Source organism: Eubalaena glacialis, chromosome Y, assembly GCF_028564815.1.
Source record: "Eubalaena glacialis isolate mEubGla1 chromosome Y, mEubGla1.1.hap2.+ XY, whole genome shotgun sequence".
Classification (NCBI taxonomy): domain Eukaryota; kingdom Metazoa; phylum Chordata; class Mammalia; order Artiodactyla; family Balaenidae; genus Eubalaena; species Eubalaena glacialis.
Window position 1 is genome coordinate 5531969 of NC_083737.1, and position 17664 is coordinate 5549632.

General features: G+C 46.9%; 1 protein-coding gene across 1 annotated transcript in view; it reads left to right on the forward strand.

Annotated features, from left to right (window-relative positions):
• Window positions 1–17664, forward strand: part of LOC133082917 (dehydrogenase/reductase SDR family member on chromosome X-like) — a 188930-nt gene that overhangs the window by 133476 nt on the left and 37790 nt on the right. The window contains exon 4 of the mRNA XM_061179604.1: window positions 2753–2854. Coding sequence (XP_061035587.1) covers window positions 2753–2854 — 102 coding nt within the window. The remainder of the gene's footprint in view (window positions 1–2752; window positions 2855–17664) is intronic.

The window sequence follows — 17664 nt, forward strand, 5'->3', positions numbered from 1 at the left end:
CTTCTCTGGGTCTTTGTTTCTGTCTTTTTTTTTGGTCTATCGATCTGTCAGATGCTCAAAGATGTACACTCATTTCTCCCATAACCATTTTGGTTCTGTCCACTTCTCCCTGCATTCCCAAGAGTTCCTGAGAAATAGACTGCGATATTGTGTTATTCTGAGAACATGGCACATGACTATCGTGACTTCAAATTGACTGAGCGTTGGACCCACAGATAATGATCCAGTTGCCCCATTAATACTTTACTCCTGAATCATCTCCACCTTATGTCAGTAGGGCCAGCCCTGCTTGGTTTCTGCTTGTTTGCCTGATACTTTTCAGCCTTTTAATTTTCAGTCCCTGCTTTAAAAAGCTCTATAATGAATATCCAGAAGAACTCTGAGTGTGGTCTTCCCATACGAGGCTACCATCTTGGTTTTGCATCCTGACCAGCCCCTTGGGCTTCACTCTTACTCTTTCAAGATGCACCCCTACCTGTTTCCTGGGTCTCCTGTTTTGCTACCCGGACAACTGGTATACCTCCTATGTTCCAGTCCTCTGCATGGAAGGCGTTCTATTTCTTATTTCCTAGGGGTACCTTGACCATTCTCAAAACATCGCAACCTTCATTTCTCTAATTATCCAGATAGAAATGAAGGTGTTCGTGATGGCACCCCAGGTAAAATGAATAATGTCACTTGTGTCTCCTTCTCCCCACCAGGAGCCCTGCTGTGTCAACTACCCCTGTCCCCTCTCACCGTGGGCATTGTTGGGGGGATGCAGCCCCTACTTGGGTTTTAGGTGAGCCCCTAGCATGCATGAGTCCCCATATCCTGTCAGTGATCAATCCTGGTGCCTCCGCTCGATGGGGGGCAGACCTCACAGTTTGCAGCTTGTCTTGGGCGTTTCTCTTCTCAGGGATGGAGCCCTTAAAGCCTTCTGGTCTGCAGGGAACAGTCTGCCCTCCTCAGCGGTAGGGCTTGATTTGGGGGCTCATATTCCCTGTGCAGTGTCACCCCATCGTCCTGCCAGTGATGCTATTGTAGAGGTGAGGGGTGGGGGGCAGCTCCTGCAAGGATGTAGAAAGTGGGTGCTAATGACAAGAATGGGCAGAAAAGAAGCAAAACCCAGTAGCTCCTTCACAAGGCAGCGCTCTCAACGTGGAACATCAGTCCTCATGTTTCTGGTCATTTCTGATCCTTTTCCCCCAAGGAGCAGGGAAAAATCATCTTCTGACATTTCGGAGATCCAGTAACAGTGCTCTATTTCTGGAAGCTGAGTGTGTGGGTCCACTCATCCTTTTACCATGGGTTCGAGTTATTAGCAGTAGTGTGAGTTTTTCTCTTTTTTTTTTTTTACATTCTTGGGAGTGTTTCAGGCGAAAGTTAGAACAGTGTGTCAGGAATGCCTATCCAGATGGCACTGTGTTCTAGAGCAGAACTTCCAAACGCCCTGTGGCAAAGCTCCCTTGTCCCCAGTCTGTCACAGCCTGATGCCATTGGAGACAGAAGAGAAAGGAATTATGAGAAAAAATACATTTAAGAAACATGCAAAACGGGAGTGCCCAGTGTTGCTTTTTTTTTTTTTTTTTTAATTACTGGATTCAGCAAACATAAAATGACTGTTGATTTTTTAAATTTCTAAACACATCCTCAATTTCTGAACGTGTCCTCTGGCAGACTGGTAACCAACAGATCACAGGATGGTGCCTGTCCGTAGGCCACTCTGAGTAACTCTGATCCAGGAGCATGCCCACCCCGACTCCCACTGTAGTTTTTTAGGGAAAATATTGAAAATATTTTAATAAATATATACACTCGCTTGTCCTCAGTGGCTGTGTGACTTGGCCCACATAGGTTCCACTCTCCGTGCTAAAGATTATCTTAAAATGTCTCTTCTGAGTGAACACTAACGTATGTGTTCCAAAATGTGTACCTTCCCAAGCGAGTACTTTTGCTGGCTCTCAGGTGTAATTATATTTAAAACTTCCTACAGAAACCACAAACCAACAAAATCCTGCAGGCATGTCTCACCCCTGAGATGTATGGCACAGTAGGTGCTGGTCCTTAGGATATGGAAGCCGTACTCCCCTCTGTTCCTGGGTCCTGGGACCACGGATGTCCCTGTGAGCATCTTACCAAGAGCTGGGCCTGGGGAGACCCAGAGCAATCCTTCAGCAGAGCCAGCTGCGACAGTTGCAAGGACCACACTGCTGCAGAATGACCCAGAAAACTGCCTTCCGCTCAGAAGGGTTGTCTGGCCTAAGTTCCCCTCTGGACAGCAGGATTGTCTTCTGAGCTCGCATGGTTGTTGGATGAACTCAGTCCCTTGAGGTTGTAGGTCTGAGGTTCTGACTGTCCTGCTGGCTCTTGGGTGGGAGCTGTTCTCAGCTCCCAGGAGCTGCCCTGAGGGTCTTGCCCCATGGCCCTCTCCCAACGAGGCAACTTATTTCTTCCAGAACAGCAGGAGAATCTCTCTTCCTCTAGTGTGCTTGCAAGAGGGAATATTATGTAATGAAATACAGTCATAGGGGTGGCATCCCAGGATCTTTGCCGTATAAGAGGACACAGTCCCACCCACACTCCAAAAGAGGGCATCGTCAAGGACGTAACTCATAGAGGGTCTTCTTAGCGTATGTTGCCCACAGTGGACCTTCCTCTTTTCTCTAATCCAGTGTTACTTCCCAGGAGGGATAGAAGTTAACCTCTTTAGAAATTGTCTTAGCATCTGCGGTAAATTGGAGGATAAACACGCATTTTTGTCTTTCTCCAGTGGAATTTCTATATTGTGACCTGGCGTCCATGAGGTCTATTCAGCAGTTCGTCCAGAGGTTTAAGATGAAGAAAATCCCGCTCCACGTCCTGGTCAATAACGGTGAGTTCTGGAGAAATCCAGAGGTTAATTCAGACACAGACACGAGCTCTAGCGGTCCTCTGGGAAAGCGGGATTCCCAAGGAAATGTATGTTTCAATTATTGCCACTGCTTTGTTCCACTGATGTGTTTGGCTTTCGTTATCAGAATAATCAATTTTAGGATGTTGCTTTGAAATGATGTAAAGTGTGATGATGTGTCCTGTGGATTTGATACTTTGACAGGTCCACTTGGGCTAAGATGTATGAGGGACATGCAAAGGGTTGGGTGTTTTCACAAGAGTTATTTTATTAAATCCTCAGTGTGTTTCCATGATGATCATGATCTGGGCTCCAGACCCTCACGCCCAACTGTCTCTTGACGTCATCCTTACAGCCAGCACTATTCAAACGTACATGTGGAATCCACATCTCCCCTCCCCCTGCCTTCCACCTGCCCCCTGGCCACCTTCAACACAGACCACCCAGAGCCCTGCTGTCAGCCACGCTGAGCTCTTAGGAGCATTGGAAACACGTCTGCTTTCTCACTTTCCTGCCCTTTTCCCTGCCTCTTTCTCTCTCCCGCTGCTACAGTCAACTTGTTTCATAAAAGTTCATCCAAACTCTCCAAAGAGAAACACAGTGATTAACATCTCCAAACAATAAATATAGAGAACGAAAACTATTGTAAGTATCTTGGAAAACATTTGTGCCGGTAGAACTTAACACATTGCTTTCAGACTTGGAGATCCAGTATATAAAGGAGGTAAATGGTTAAATTGATACAGTAGAGACTTCCCTGGCGGTCCAGTGATTAACGCTCTGTGCTTCCAATGCAGGGGGCACGGGTTCAATCCCTGGTTGGGGAACTAAGATCCCGCATGCCACACAGCGTGGCCAAAAATAATTAAATTAATTAATTAATACAATAAAAGGCATAGACAGAAACAGTGAGTTACAGCCACTATACTTTTTTCTCAAATAGATAAAACATTTGTCAAATTATTTGTATTTTGTTTTTTTTTTAAATGTCTTTTATTCTCTGTTTTTAAGATTTTCTCTTTACCAGTGTTTTTAAGCAATTTTATGGATTCATTTATTTATTTTAGTCGTGCCCCGTGGCTTGTGGGATCTTAGTCTCCGACCAGGGATTGAACCCAGGGCCACGGCAGTGAAAGCGCTGAGTCCTAACCACCGGACTGCCAGGGAATTCCCAAATTATTCGTATTTTGGATGGCAGAGAAAGCTAGGACCCTTGTGATTATACTGAGCCTCTCGTGGATAATCCAGGGTCATTTTCGCATCTAAACATCCTTAACCTAATCCCTTCTCCGAAGTCCCTTTTGCTGGCACCCCTTTTTCTGAGGGACCCTATGCACGATGCCGGGGATTAGGATGTGGACAGATCTCAAGGGGAGGGAGTATCGTTCCTCCTCCTGAGGCTGTGACACTTGTCCCTCTGATTCTGGCTCCCGAGACCTGCTTGTTGTCATTTCCTCACCTTTCTCTTTGTCTTGTGTATTTTATCTTTCTCCCATAATACTAATGGGGTTGGCGTTCAGGGTCAGGGTCAGATAGAGATACTTCTTCTCAATCCACTTGTTTAATTGGAAATTCTCACTTAAGGGAAAGGCATGGGATATAAACTGTCTCTCCAAAGCTACACGTATGCATCTGTGGCTTTGATGTGTGGGTACCTATGAAACACCTACAACTAATACCATTTCCCTCTACTTAGCCTGGGAAAGTACTCTGCATGTCGTTAATGCTGGCAGCTCTTCTGGGAAGGTTCAGAATGAATTTAATGTACGCTTGATTGATATTTTTCAAGTTCCCCAAGATGATTATGCCTTAGACCTCTTTGCAGAAATAAATGCTTTCCAAGGACGTGGACACTTGGGATCCTCAGCACTGGGGTGGGGTTCCTTTGGTGGGTGTTTATCTGTGTCCTCCTTGATTAGAAAGAAAACATTGTAAATTGCCACATGTACAGGTGAGTTACATGGAGGGGCCGTGGAGATGTGTCCAACCACACATCTTCTTTCCACATTAAACTTAACACCCTCAGGGATCAGTAACGGCAGCACGTGCCATCGTGCAGGATTCCTGAGATTTTATAGACACATGCGCAACAGAACTGAATATCCGCTGAGGGTCTTTTCTGCAGTTTCAGTACAGCCTTCCATCTGCCAGGAAGTAGGGAAAATTATATATCTCAAGGCTCATGCCTTTCTCCAACAGATCTCTGCTTTGGGTCAACAGAATTTTAGTGGGAAATATGTCTGTAAAGCACATTTGCTGTAGTGGAGAGAGCTCTCTGGGGAAAACGCCATAGGCAAGACATATCAATGTGTTCTCCATAATTCACCCTCGCCCTTAAGTTGTTGTTGTTGTTTTTTTTAATAAATTTATTCATTTTATTTGTTTATTTTTGGCTGCATTGGGTCTTCATTGCGGTGCACGGGCTTCTCATTGTGGTGGCTTCTCTTGTTGTGGAGCACGGGCTCTAGGCGCGCGGGCTTCAGTAGTTGTGGCACACGGGCTCAGTAGTTGTGGCTCTAGGGCTCTAGAGCGCAGGCTCAGTAGTTGTGGCACACGAGCTTAGTTGCTCCGCGGCATGTGGGATCTTCCCGGACCAGGGCTCGAACCCGTGTTCCCTGCATTGGCAGGCGGTTTCTTAACCACTGCGCCACCAGTGAAGCCCAAGTTTTTTTTTTTTTTTTTTTAAAGGAAAAGCACTTTAAGTAATTTTATTTAGTTTATATACAATGCTCTCTGTTGACTGTTCTGCTCTTTTTTTTTAACCATCTTTATTTTACTTGAAGTATAGTTAATTTACAATGTTGTGTTAGTTTCAGGTGTACAGCAAAGTGACTCATTGATACACACACATATATGTATATGTTCTATTTCAGATTCTTTTCCATTATATGTTATTACAAGATAGTGAATATAGTTCCCTGTGCTATACAGTAGGTCCTTGTTGTTTATTTATTTTATATATAGTAGGGTGTATCTGTTAATCCCAAACTCCTAATTTATGCCTCCCCCTTTTTCCTTTGGAAGCCATAAGTTCTCTATGTCTGCAAGTCTGTTTCTGTTTTATAAATAACTTCATTTGTATTTTTTAGATTCCACACATAAGCGCTATCATATGATATTTGTCTTTCTCTGTCTGACTTACTTCACTTAGTGTGATAATCTCCAGGTCTATCCATGTTGCTGCAAATGGCATTATTTCATTCTTTTTTATGGCTAAGTAATATTCCATTATATATATATATATATGTGCCACATCTTCTTTATCATTCATCTGTCCATGGACACTTAGGTTGCTTCCATGTCTTGGCTATTGTAAATAGTGCTGCTATGAACATTGGGGTGCATGAATATTTTCACAGCATGGTTTTCTCTGGATATATGCCCAGGAGTGGGATTGTTGGATCATATGGTAGCTCTATTTTTAGTTTTTTAAGGACCCTCCATGCTGTTCTCCATAGTGGCTGCACAACTTACATTCCCACCAACAGTGTAGGAGGGTTTCCTTCTCTCCACACCCTCTCCAGTATTTATCTGTAGTGCCCTTGAGTTTTGAGATGACTCCAGTCATCCTACGATGGTCCCACGTTCCTTTTCTCTGCAGATTTTAAACCCCACATGCACGGCTCTCAGGAAGATAACGTTTCTCTGGAAACCAGGACAGAGTTGCATTTGGACCTGGGGAGGCTTGCTGCTGGACCCTCTTTTCACACCCTCTCTCTTCTTTCTGCAGAGAATCTCATCCGCACGTTGGCTGACCTTCAGCCCAGATTTAACTCCTTCATCCAGATCTTTCCTCTGAGCTCAGGACCTCTTGTTTCTGCTCAGTGCCCCAGAGACACCTCAGGGTGACAGAACCATTGTGGGATTCCTTAGCCCCTAAAGGACACTGGCTCTTGGGAAAATCCATTTCCTTACTGTTCCCAGCTTTGTCGTCCGAATTCCTAAGCTCATGGCCCCTTCCTCCATCTTCAAAGCGAGTACCACAGCACCTTCAAATCACCGTCTCCCTCCAACCTCTGCTTCTGTCCTCACACCTCCTTCTCTGAGTCTGACCCCCTGCCTCCCTGCTATAAAGGACTGTGAAATTACACTGGGCTCACCCAGGGTCAGTGCCCCAGGTCAAGGTCCTTAATGTATTCATATCTGCAGACTCCCTTTTGCCAGGTAAGGTGGCATAGTCACAGGTTCCAGAGATTAAAACATGAACATTTTGGGGAACATTATTCTGCCCACCACATGGGGATCAGGACGTGGACGTCTCTTGGGGACGTTATTCAGTCCCCCACACGGGGATCAGGGCACGGACGTCTCTTGGGGACGTTATTCTGTCCCCCACACGGGGATCAGGGCACGGACGTCTCTTGGGGACGTTATTCTGTCCCCCACACGGGGATCAGGGCGTGGACGTCTCTTGGGGACGTTATTCTGTCCCCCACACGGGGATCAGGGCGTGGACGTCTCTTGGGGACGTTATTCTGTCCCCCACACGGGGATCAGGGCGTGGACGTCTCTTGGGGACGTTATTCTGTCCCCCACACGGGGATCAGGGCGTGGACGTCTCTTGGGGACGTTATTCTGTCCCCCACACGGGGATCAGGGCGTGGACGTCTCTTGGGGACGTTATTCTGTCCCCCACACGGGGATCAGGGCGTGGACGTCTCTTGGGGACGTTATTCTGTCCCCCACACGGGGATCAGGGCGTGGACGTCTCTTGGGGACGTTATTCTGTCCCCCACACGGGGATCAGGGCGTGGACGTCTCTTGGGGACGTTATTCTGTCCCCCACACGGGGATCAGGGCGTGGACGTCTCTTGGGGACGTTATTCTGTCCCCCACACGGGGATCAGGGCGTGGACGTCTCTTGGGGACGTTATTCTGTCCCCCACACGGGGATCAGGACACGGACGTCTCTTGGGGACGTTATTCTGTCCCCGACACGGGGATCAGGACACGGACGTCTCTGGGGACATTATTCTGTCCCCCACACCCACCTTCTTGGTGATTCACAGGCAGGAACCACACAGTGATAAACAAGAGCCCTTGACCTCGTGCAAATCATTCTCTAGCCAAGGGGACAAACATTAAACAAAGACTTATTCTGTGAAATGCCTGACCCTAGAAAATGTCTCTTACAGTGTGACACAGGGTCGTGTAAAGAGAAGACGGCATCATCACGTGTGATTAAATTAAATTCCACGCATGGAATTTCCCAGCCCGGACTCCTCCGAACGCCATTTCCGAGAGTCGGAAATGGGAGTCCAGTTATTACGGGATGATTGGCTGAAATCACACGTGGCGTTTGCTCCTGTCGTGTGGTACCCTTTATCTTTCAAAATGTTGGCCGGGTTGGGCACATTCTTGGCTCTGTAGGGTTTTTTTTTTTTGCAGACTTAGGACGGTTCTTCTCGGAACCCCATTGGGTCCCTGTAGGGAGGAGCCCGGTTCTGGAGGACTTGGAAGTAACAGCCCCTGTGGGTTCAGACAAACTTCCAGGAACAATGTGCCCTGGGGCGGAGGTTATACTGGTGCCCATAATGGATGCCCACTTCCCACGGTGCTGGGCAGGAAGGCTGTCGGATGGACACGCCCTAGAAGACAAAAAGAGGATCCCTCCTTTGCAGAGCCTCTGTGTCTCTTGGAGATGCCACAGGACCGCAAAAGTGTTGGCAACCCCTGGACTTAGGAAGGGGCATCGCCCTCTGGTACCCAGGATGGGTGGACGGCTCCAGGGATAAATGCCCCTTGGGCCAGGGCTTAGCCAGGACGGTCCATTCCAGACTGACAATGGATTCATTTCCAGCCCAGTGTGCCCGGGGCTCGGGGCAGACTTAGCTGATTTGGGGGAAGTGAAGGATTTTCTCATTCATCTCGTGGCTTGGTTTGTACACGAGGGTTTATCTTTGCTGTGTTCAAACGACAGTTCTGAAGGGATGGATATTGGGGAGATTCTGAGTCAGCAGATGCCAGTGGGCGTCCCAACTACAGGACTTCTCAGAGGGGAACCCTGTCGATGGTACTGTTGGTGTCCAGGAGGGTCTGCAGAGTTTCTGAAAACGATACGCCTGGGACCCTCCTCTGGGATATTATCTCCCCCCCGCCCCCACCCTGCCCCAAGGTGATTGGTTCAGAGGAGTTGGGTTAATAGGACAAACTGCTGCTCACCCATCAACTCTCATGGAAAACAGCCCCAGCTGTGTCCCACAGAGAAGACGTCCAGGGGCCACGTCTAGCTAGACTTCGTGCTCTGCATTACTAAAATTTATTCCTAAAGAGAGCAATCAGGATTGTGCAAACGTTTGGTATTTCAGAGGCGGAATATTTCTGCACTCGCTAGCGTGACATCAATAGAACCAGACCGCCTCTCTCTGGCTGTGGGGAACTCAGGAGAGAAGCTGAGGGTTTATCCACCCCAAGAATGATCTGTGTCCTGCCGAGCTGGTCAATATTTATCATTTATTCACATCAGTATTGATTTATCTCGTTTCCCATCCCTGTGCCAGAACTCGGGTAGATTTGTAACCAGCCCTCAGGACTTCTGTTTTAGCCTTGTAGAAGTTGTCCCCGTGACACGCATGGATATATTTCTCAAGATCAAGAATTACTAAACATTATGTTTTCCCCTCCAAATAAATATGTCCATGGTAACCCTGAAAAATCACAAAGATGCTTGCCTGGCCAGATACGTAGGAACCCCGTTTTCGGTATAGTTCTTCATTCGTTCATGAATCCGTATCCTAAGTCAGCATGGAGAGCCAGGGACCAGGTACCCTTAGAGCCAGTCTTCCTGGCAGTGGCCGCCATGGCCTTGGCACCGACAGGGAGGGTGGTCAAGAAAGCAGGGAGTCGGGGCCCATTCCTCGGGGGAGGGGCGCAGATGCCCGAATACTTTCCTTATTTACGTGCTCGGCGTTTCCTCCGAGAAAGACGCGTCTGATGTGTCTCTTGGGAAACCGGTGACTCACCGTGCGTGCCTTTATCCTTGGAGGGTCGGATGTGAGTATGTGTGGACCACTCCTCATGAACGCCTTCTGTTTCTCTCCCCCGGGTCTGTGCTTCCCCGAGGGAACCGTTTCCCGCTGTGTCGTGCTTTCCGGGGCGCTGCTCCTGTCTTTGGGAGCGGAAGGCACTTGGATGCTCCTGTGCTGGTGGTGGAGCTCGCAGGGCTGTTGGACGTGATTGACCCGGATTCCGTAAGTGCCACAGGAGTACAGGAGGCTGCCCATCCCGTGTCCCCGCTCAAGGGCCTCCTCCTTCCAAAGCCCTTCCTGAGCGTCCAGGAAGCGGGTCCAAAAATGCAGTGGTTTTCTAATTACCCAAATGCTCCAGCATCACTTAATTCAGGAGCTCTTTTTTTTTTTTTTAATTTTTATTGGAGTAGAGGTGATTTACAATGTTGTGTTAGTTTCAGGTGTACAGCAAAGTGCATCCGTTATACATACACATGTATGCACTCTTTTTTAGATTCTTTACCCATATAGGCCATTACAGAGTATTAAGTAGAGTTCCCTGTGCTATACAGCAGGTCCTTGTTGGTTATGCATTTTAAACATAGCCGTGTGTACATGTCAATCCCAATCTCTCAATTCATCCCCACCTTCCCCCCTTGGTAACTCTAAGTTTGTTCTCTACATCTGTGTGTCTGTATCTGCTTTGCACATAAGTTCATCTCTACCGTTTTTCTAGATTCCACATATACGTGATATCATATGATATTTGTCTTTCTCTGTCTGACTGACTTCACTCAGTATGATCATCTCTAGGTCCATCCATGTTGCTGCAAATGGCATTATTTCGTTCTTTTTTATGGCTGAGTAATATTCCATTGTATATATGTACCACATCTTGTTTATCCGTTCCTCTCTTGATGGACACTTAGGTTGCTTCCATGTCTTAGCTGTTGTAAACAGCACTGCTGTGAACATTGGGGGGCATGTATCTTTTCAAACCAGAGTTTTGTCTGGATATGTGCCCAGGCGTGTGATTGCTGGATCAGGCGGTAGCTCTATTTTTAGTTTTTTAAGGAACCTCCATCCTGTTCTCCATAGTGGCTGCACCAACTTACATTCCCACCAACAGTGCAGGAGGGTTCCCTTTTCTCCACACCCTCTCCGGCGTCTATTATGTATAGACTTTTCGATGACGGAGAAGTTTTATCCTCAGACTGTGCATGGGATGGGTTTTAGCCACTTTGCTCTGTAAGAGGGTGACATGTCCTCCCGTCTTTGCAATTTCTTTGATTGCCCTCTGGTTTCACGGTGAGTCAATGATAAAATTGTCTCCTTTTCAGAAGGGTTTTCTGGGTGGGAGGAGATTTTGTTTTTGATGCACCCTCCCCGAGAGGATGCACGCTCCTCCCGCCTTTCTTTGATGTCTTTTTGGAAATAGTGCAACACAGGAGCTCTTAGCAGAGTTGGGCGTTTCCGATCCCCTGGCCCCAGGTGTCCTGGCTGTGCTTATAGCGGGTCCCCAGGCGGTATTTCTAGTGCGAATAGTTGCTCGTTGGGGAAACATCCTCAGTAAGTGGTGGCATCTCTGCCGTGGCCATGGGACGTGGGGTGGTCTGTCCTCTGTGGTGACAGGGAGATGACAGTATTGGAAACACAGGACGAGGGTGACCTGTGGACCTGTCCCCATGATGCTCTAGCCAGTGTTTTCTCCATTGAGTTAAGGATGATTTTGGACACACTCATGTGCTCTTTGAAGCTCGACATTTTCACTGGCCCAGGATGTGACTGTGTTCAGTACCCCTAAGCACTCAGCCCCAGCACCTGGGTCCTGCTGGGCTGACAAACACCTGGGTTCATTGCCACTCCCGGTCCTGCCTCAGATCACAGGCTTCCTTCCATCTATAGATTTTCCCTGAGACACGTGGACACCTCCTTTCCTGGTCGCGTTCTGTAGGTGGATTCAGAACCCTCATCCCTTTCCAGAATCTTCTATCCTTCTTTCCGAACATTTGTGCATTCCTCTGTTGACTGCCTTGGTTGCCCGCTTCCAGACGTCTTTACTTTTGCATTTTTAGTTCCGCTGATGGTAAAGTCTCTGGATTCCAAAGTTGTGGCAGACCCCAGCTCTGGAGGTAGGTTTCGTGGTCAGCCCTGGAGTGATGGTGGATTGTCTGCGAGAGTTTTCTAAGGTGTTCCTCACGTTCTGGACTTAAACCTTCATGTAGCCATTGGGCACCAGCTAGAATATACCCTTCTCTCTCTCTCTGTCTGTCTGTCTTTCTCTCTCTCTCATTCCCTGCTCCTCTCTTTTCCCCTGTAAGGCAAATAACTCTCTCTCATCCTCTCCTGATTAGGACACATCTTTTTTTTTTTTTCCCCCTCTCTATAAGGAATAACACATGGTTTATTTTTAAGTAGAAGACTTTATTTTGAATAATAATATACATATCATTCATGCCATTTACTTTTCACGGTGCGTCGCTATGTATGGAAGTAGACAGGGAAAAAATAAACGTTAGAAATATCTAAGCATGGAAATACACAGGCAAAGAAGATATTTGATGTATTTCCATGAGCAAGCATCATAGACCAGATGCTTTTTTTCCATTAGAAAAGCATGAAAACCATGCAAAGAGTCTGCCCACATCCCAGCAGGCAAGTGCAAACAGTACATGTTATAGTTTCTTGGATACAAAACGTATACGTTTTCTTTGGATTGGAAACATCCTACAGACGAGTGGCTTGGCTTTTCTATGCAAGGCAAAAATTATCTATAGAAGTAAAAACAGTGGGGGAATTTCCTGGCGGTGCACTGGTTAAGACTCTGTGCTTTCACTGCCGGGGCTCGGGTTCGATACCTGGTCGGGGAGCTAAGATCCCGCAAGCTGTGCAGCACAGCCAAAAAATAAAAAAAAAACCAAGTACAAAGTGTAGAAGCCACCTGTGACGATGAGATATTCCAGGCCACAGACGTGTGTCCACTCACCAAGCAAATGCATCCATCAACGAGCAGATTTTTTTTTTGGCTGCGCTGTGCAGCTTTGCAGGATTTTAGTGCCCCGACCAAGGATCGAACCCGTGCCCCCTGCAGTGGAAGCGTGGAGTCTCAACCACTGGACCGCCAGGGAAGTCCATAGCAGATATTTTTTATGGCTCCTTTTCCTATGTTTCAGTTCGCAGAGGCTGCTGTTTTCACGGATGGTCACTAACAAGGATGACCATTTGAAGCCCTGACGTGACATCATCCCTTTATCCATTTAAAAAATACACGTGCGGCGACGTGGGTGAACCGTTAAAATCTCTCCCTCAGCACCCGCCAGACGTTCAATAAATATTATTGTTGCAGTTAGATCTGCTACCCAGGGAGCTGTCCAGGACACTTTGCTTTAAAAATGGAAACCAGGGACTTCCCAGGTGGTCCAGTGGTTAAGACTTCGCCTTCCAATACAGGGGGTGCGGGTTGATCCCTGGTCGGCGAACTAAGATCCCACATGCCTTGTGGCCAAAAAACCAAAACATAAAACAGAAGTAATATCGTCACAGATTCAATAAAAGACTTTTTAAAAAAATGGTCCACATTAAAAAAAAAATCTTAAAAAAAAAGAAACCAACGTGATTATTCTCAGCATCTCACTTTATCGTGGGCTTAGTCGTGGGCAGGGACCCCGGGAGTTTGGGGGTCCGGCCTCCATGGGGCTGTAGTTCTCACGCAGCATCCCCGGTGGATGAACCCCAGGATGGGCTAGACGCTTCTGGAACACGGTGGGTGGGCAGCTGTATGCATGGCAGCGATGTCCTTGCTGTTGCTTTAAAAATATATTTTCTCCAACGATGCTATTTCCGCCCAGACCTTGCTCAGATGACCGTGATGATTTCCCAACTCACCTTGAACTCGGGCTGTGCCCGGAGCATCCTCACTATCCCTCGGGGTCAGTGAGTTTCTGCTAGAATCTGTCAGCAGAGCTTGTATGCAACGACGATCCGTGTTGGCATGTCCCCAGGGCTGCGTCATTGCTGCACATGTCCTGTCTTGTACATTCTCGTTAGGAAATACATAATACGGAGTGGAGTGGATGGAAAAGGTACAGCCGTAAGGAGATCGGGGAGGGGTTGCCCTTCAGCTCAGGTCACCATGAGCCGGACCACGGGTGCCCCAGCGAAAATGAACACGGCTGAGTCCGGCTGTTCTGCCCCAGCGGGGTGAGACCCAGAGTAGGTGCAGCTGTACCAGCGTCTGGCTGACCCGAGCCTCCTGGCTGTTTTCTCTGCTGTCAACGTCCAAGGAATCAGAGACCATCGTAAGCAAGTGACAACCAGCAGCAGCTTTCTTTTACTGTATAATGTTGTCCTCAACTCACCAGGCTGAAGCCCGGGAAGTCACCGCGGGTTAACACCCCCAGATTCAGGCCATCATTCCTGCTGACCCCGTGTCCCCTTCACATGCCCCTGCTCCGTGATGTGGGGCGTTTTCCAGTGGATTTTGACACTTGGAAGGGCATGTCTAGTGGCTGCCGGTTTGTCCCAGGAGATGGAGCTCTCCAGCCTGGACTTGACCGTTTCGGCGTGCACAGACCACTCCCCGATCCTAGTGGCTCAGAATAACCGTTTCCTTTTTTATTTTTTATTTATATTTATTGAAGGACAGTGGATGTACAATATTATATAAGGTACAGGTATACAGTATAGCGATTCACAAGTTTTAAACATTATACTCCATTTGTAGGTATTATGAAATATTGGCTATGTTCCCCATGCTGTACATATATCCTTGTAGCTTATTTATTTTATGCATAATGGTTTGTTCCTCTTAATCCCCTCCCCCTATCTTGCCCCTCCCCCTTCCCTCTCCTCACTGGGAACCACTGGTTTGTTCTCTATACCTGTGAGTTGGCTTCTTTTTTGTTATATTCACTAGTTTGTTGTATTTTTCAGATTCCACATATAAGTGATATCCTATAGTATTTGTCTTTGTTTGGCTTATTTCACGACGTATAATAATCTCTAGGTCCATCCACGTTGCTGCAAACGGCATTATTTCATTGTTTTTTTATGGCTGAGTCGTATTCCATTGTATATAGGTACCACATCTTCTTTATCTATTCCTCTGTCTTTGGACACTTAGGTGGCTCCCATGTCTTGGCTACTGTAAACAGTGCTGCTATCAAAATAACCATTTTGCTTGCATTTTGGGCAGTCATCACTCTGGTCCTCCCATGGGGTTGCACCTGGGCCGCCGTTGTCTGACGGGTCAACCAGGGCCAGACGTCCAGGGTGGCTTTCTCCTGTGGCGGGAAACTGGTCCTGCCCGTTGCCTGACCTCAGCTGAGCTGGTCGACCAGACCCCCACGTGTGGTCTCCTCACCAAAATAGTGATCTTAGAACTGCCAGCCTTCTCTAGTGAAGCTGGCTGTGCCCAGAAAGACAGAATTCTGAAACGCGGAAGCTCCGGGGTCTTTCTGAGCATGCCCTTGGACGTTGTACGACATTGTCACTGCCACTGCATTCGACTCATGACAGCAAAGTTCACGAGGCTGCCAGGATTTGAGGAATGCAATACAGACTCCGTCTCCTGAGGAAACGGGTGTCAAACGAATGTTCAGGCTGGTTGTCCAGCTGCTTGGAGGCCGCTGTCCCTTTCAACCAGCCTCACATCAGCCGAGTGCCCCAGATGCACGGGTCTGTCCTGCGCTGAGGGCTGCCTGCGCTGCAGGCACTGACAGAGCTCATTGATCCAGCTTCGTCCCACTAACTCAGGCAATCAAGGAAATGCATCACCAGGGAAGTGTGTGCGTTTTCTCTAAATGCCAGACCTTATGTCCACTTGACAACCAAAAAGCCTGTGTTTCTTCTGGATGACTTCTGAAGGGCACCCTGACATGCTCTTCAGAAACATTTTTTAAATTAAAAAAATTTAAATTTATTTTGGCCGTGCCACGTGGCGTGTGGGATCTTAGTTTCCCAACCAGGGATCCAACCCACGTCCCCTGCATTGGAAGGTGGATTCTTTACTGCCGGACCGCCAGGGAAGTCCAGAAACTTTTTTTTTTTTTTTAATGGATTTTTTATAGTAATCTTTTATTTATTTATTTATTTTTATTTTTGGCTGTGTTGGGTCTTCGTTTCTGTGCGAGGGCTTTCTCTAGTTGCGGCAAGCGGGGGCCTCTCACTATCGCGGCCTCTCTTGTTGTGGAGCACAGGCTCCAGACGCGCAGGCTCAGTAGTTGTGGCTCACGGGCCCAGTTGCTCCGCGGCATGTGGAATCTTCCCAGACCAGGGCTCGAACCCGTGTCCCCTGCATTAGCAGGCAGATTCTCAACCACTGCGCCACCAAGGAAGCCCAGAAACATTGTTTTTATACCTTACTTTTTATTGACTACAAGACAATATTTTAGAATATTTTTGAGCCTAATATCATATAATCTCAACAAATTCATTTGACTGTGAAAATCGTAACAAAGTGTCTCATCTCAGAATGACACAAGTTTAGAGACCAGACAGGCTGGGGAATATAGGTCTGTAGCTGAGGAAACCTATTTTTGGTTACATAGTGGTCCTGGGGAAAAAGAGAATCGTAGGGTTTAGGGTTAAAATAATGGATTTTAATTCTGTAGTAACCTAAATGGGAAAAGAATTTGAAAAAGAATAGGCACACATATATGTATCACCGAATCACTGTGCTGTACACCTGAAACCAACACAACATTGTTAATCAACTGTACCCCAATATAAAAGTTAAAAATAAAAAAATAAAATCATCCTTTGACCTAAAAAAAGGATTTTTAGTTCTAATTCTATAATTTACTGGCTGTGTGAAGTTTGCCAAGCCACTTGACTTCTTCTTTTTGTTGTTTTAATGGAAAGGCATTTTATTTTAAATATAACTGTGTGAACCTGTCAGTCCCAAACTCCCAATCTGTTTTGTTCATCGAATTTTAGTGGCTGTAGGTATATTCGAACACACACTCCGTTGAGTGCCTAAGACACGTGTAGCTTGTTTTCTCGTGTCTGTGGCCTCCGTCCATGCGGTGCCATACTCATGATGTTTGACAGTCATCAGTGCAGGGGATAAAGTTTCAACGTCCCGGAGGTTTTTGGGGAGAGCTGGGTGTGGAGGGAAGAGGCAAGTGTGGCCAGGATGCGTGTGAGGGTGAGACACCGCACACCTGAACTCCCCGTCTTCTCGTTTCTGCATCTGGAGCCCCATCTTCCGTCACGGTTCCTCTTCCATCCTCATCTGTGGAAGCTGCCATCAGCCTGCAGCCTCCCTACAGCTTTGTTTTTTAAATGTTACCACCTTGCAATACCCAGAGCACTTGGCCAGCGCTGTGAAAGCCAGAGCCTGAATCAGACGTTTTCTTTGCCTCAGGAACCTCAGAACCTGCAGTGGGGATGTATGGGGTCGTGAAACCCAGGGTGGATCCTACTTGGGACCGGAGTGTGGAGGGACATGCAGTGTGGCCTGTGTGGCCCGGGAGGGGCCTCGCATTGCAGCTGGGAAAACTGTCCACAGACACAGTTACTCAGACACGAATGCATATACGGAGAATGACATGTAGAAATGTATACACAGGCACATACAAATATATATATATATAGACACACACACATATACAAATACAAAATATATACATATAGAAATACACATCCATATAAAATACACACACATCAACAAACACATACACATATACAAATGCATATACGGAGAATTACATGTAGAAATGCATACAAGGGCACATACAAATATATATATATATATATATATATATATACACACATACAAATATAAAATATATACATATAGAAATACACATCCATATAAAATACACAACAAACACATACACACAT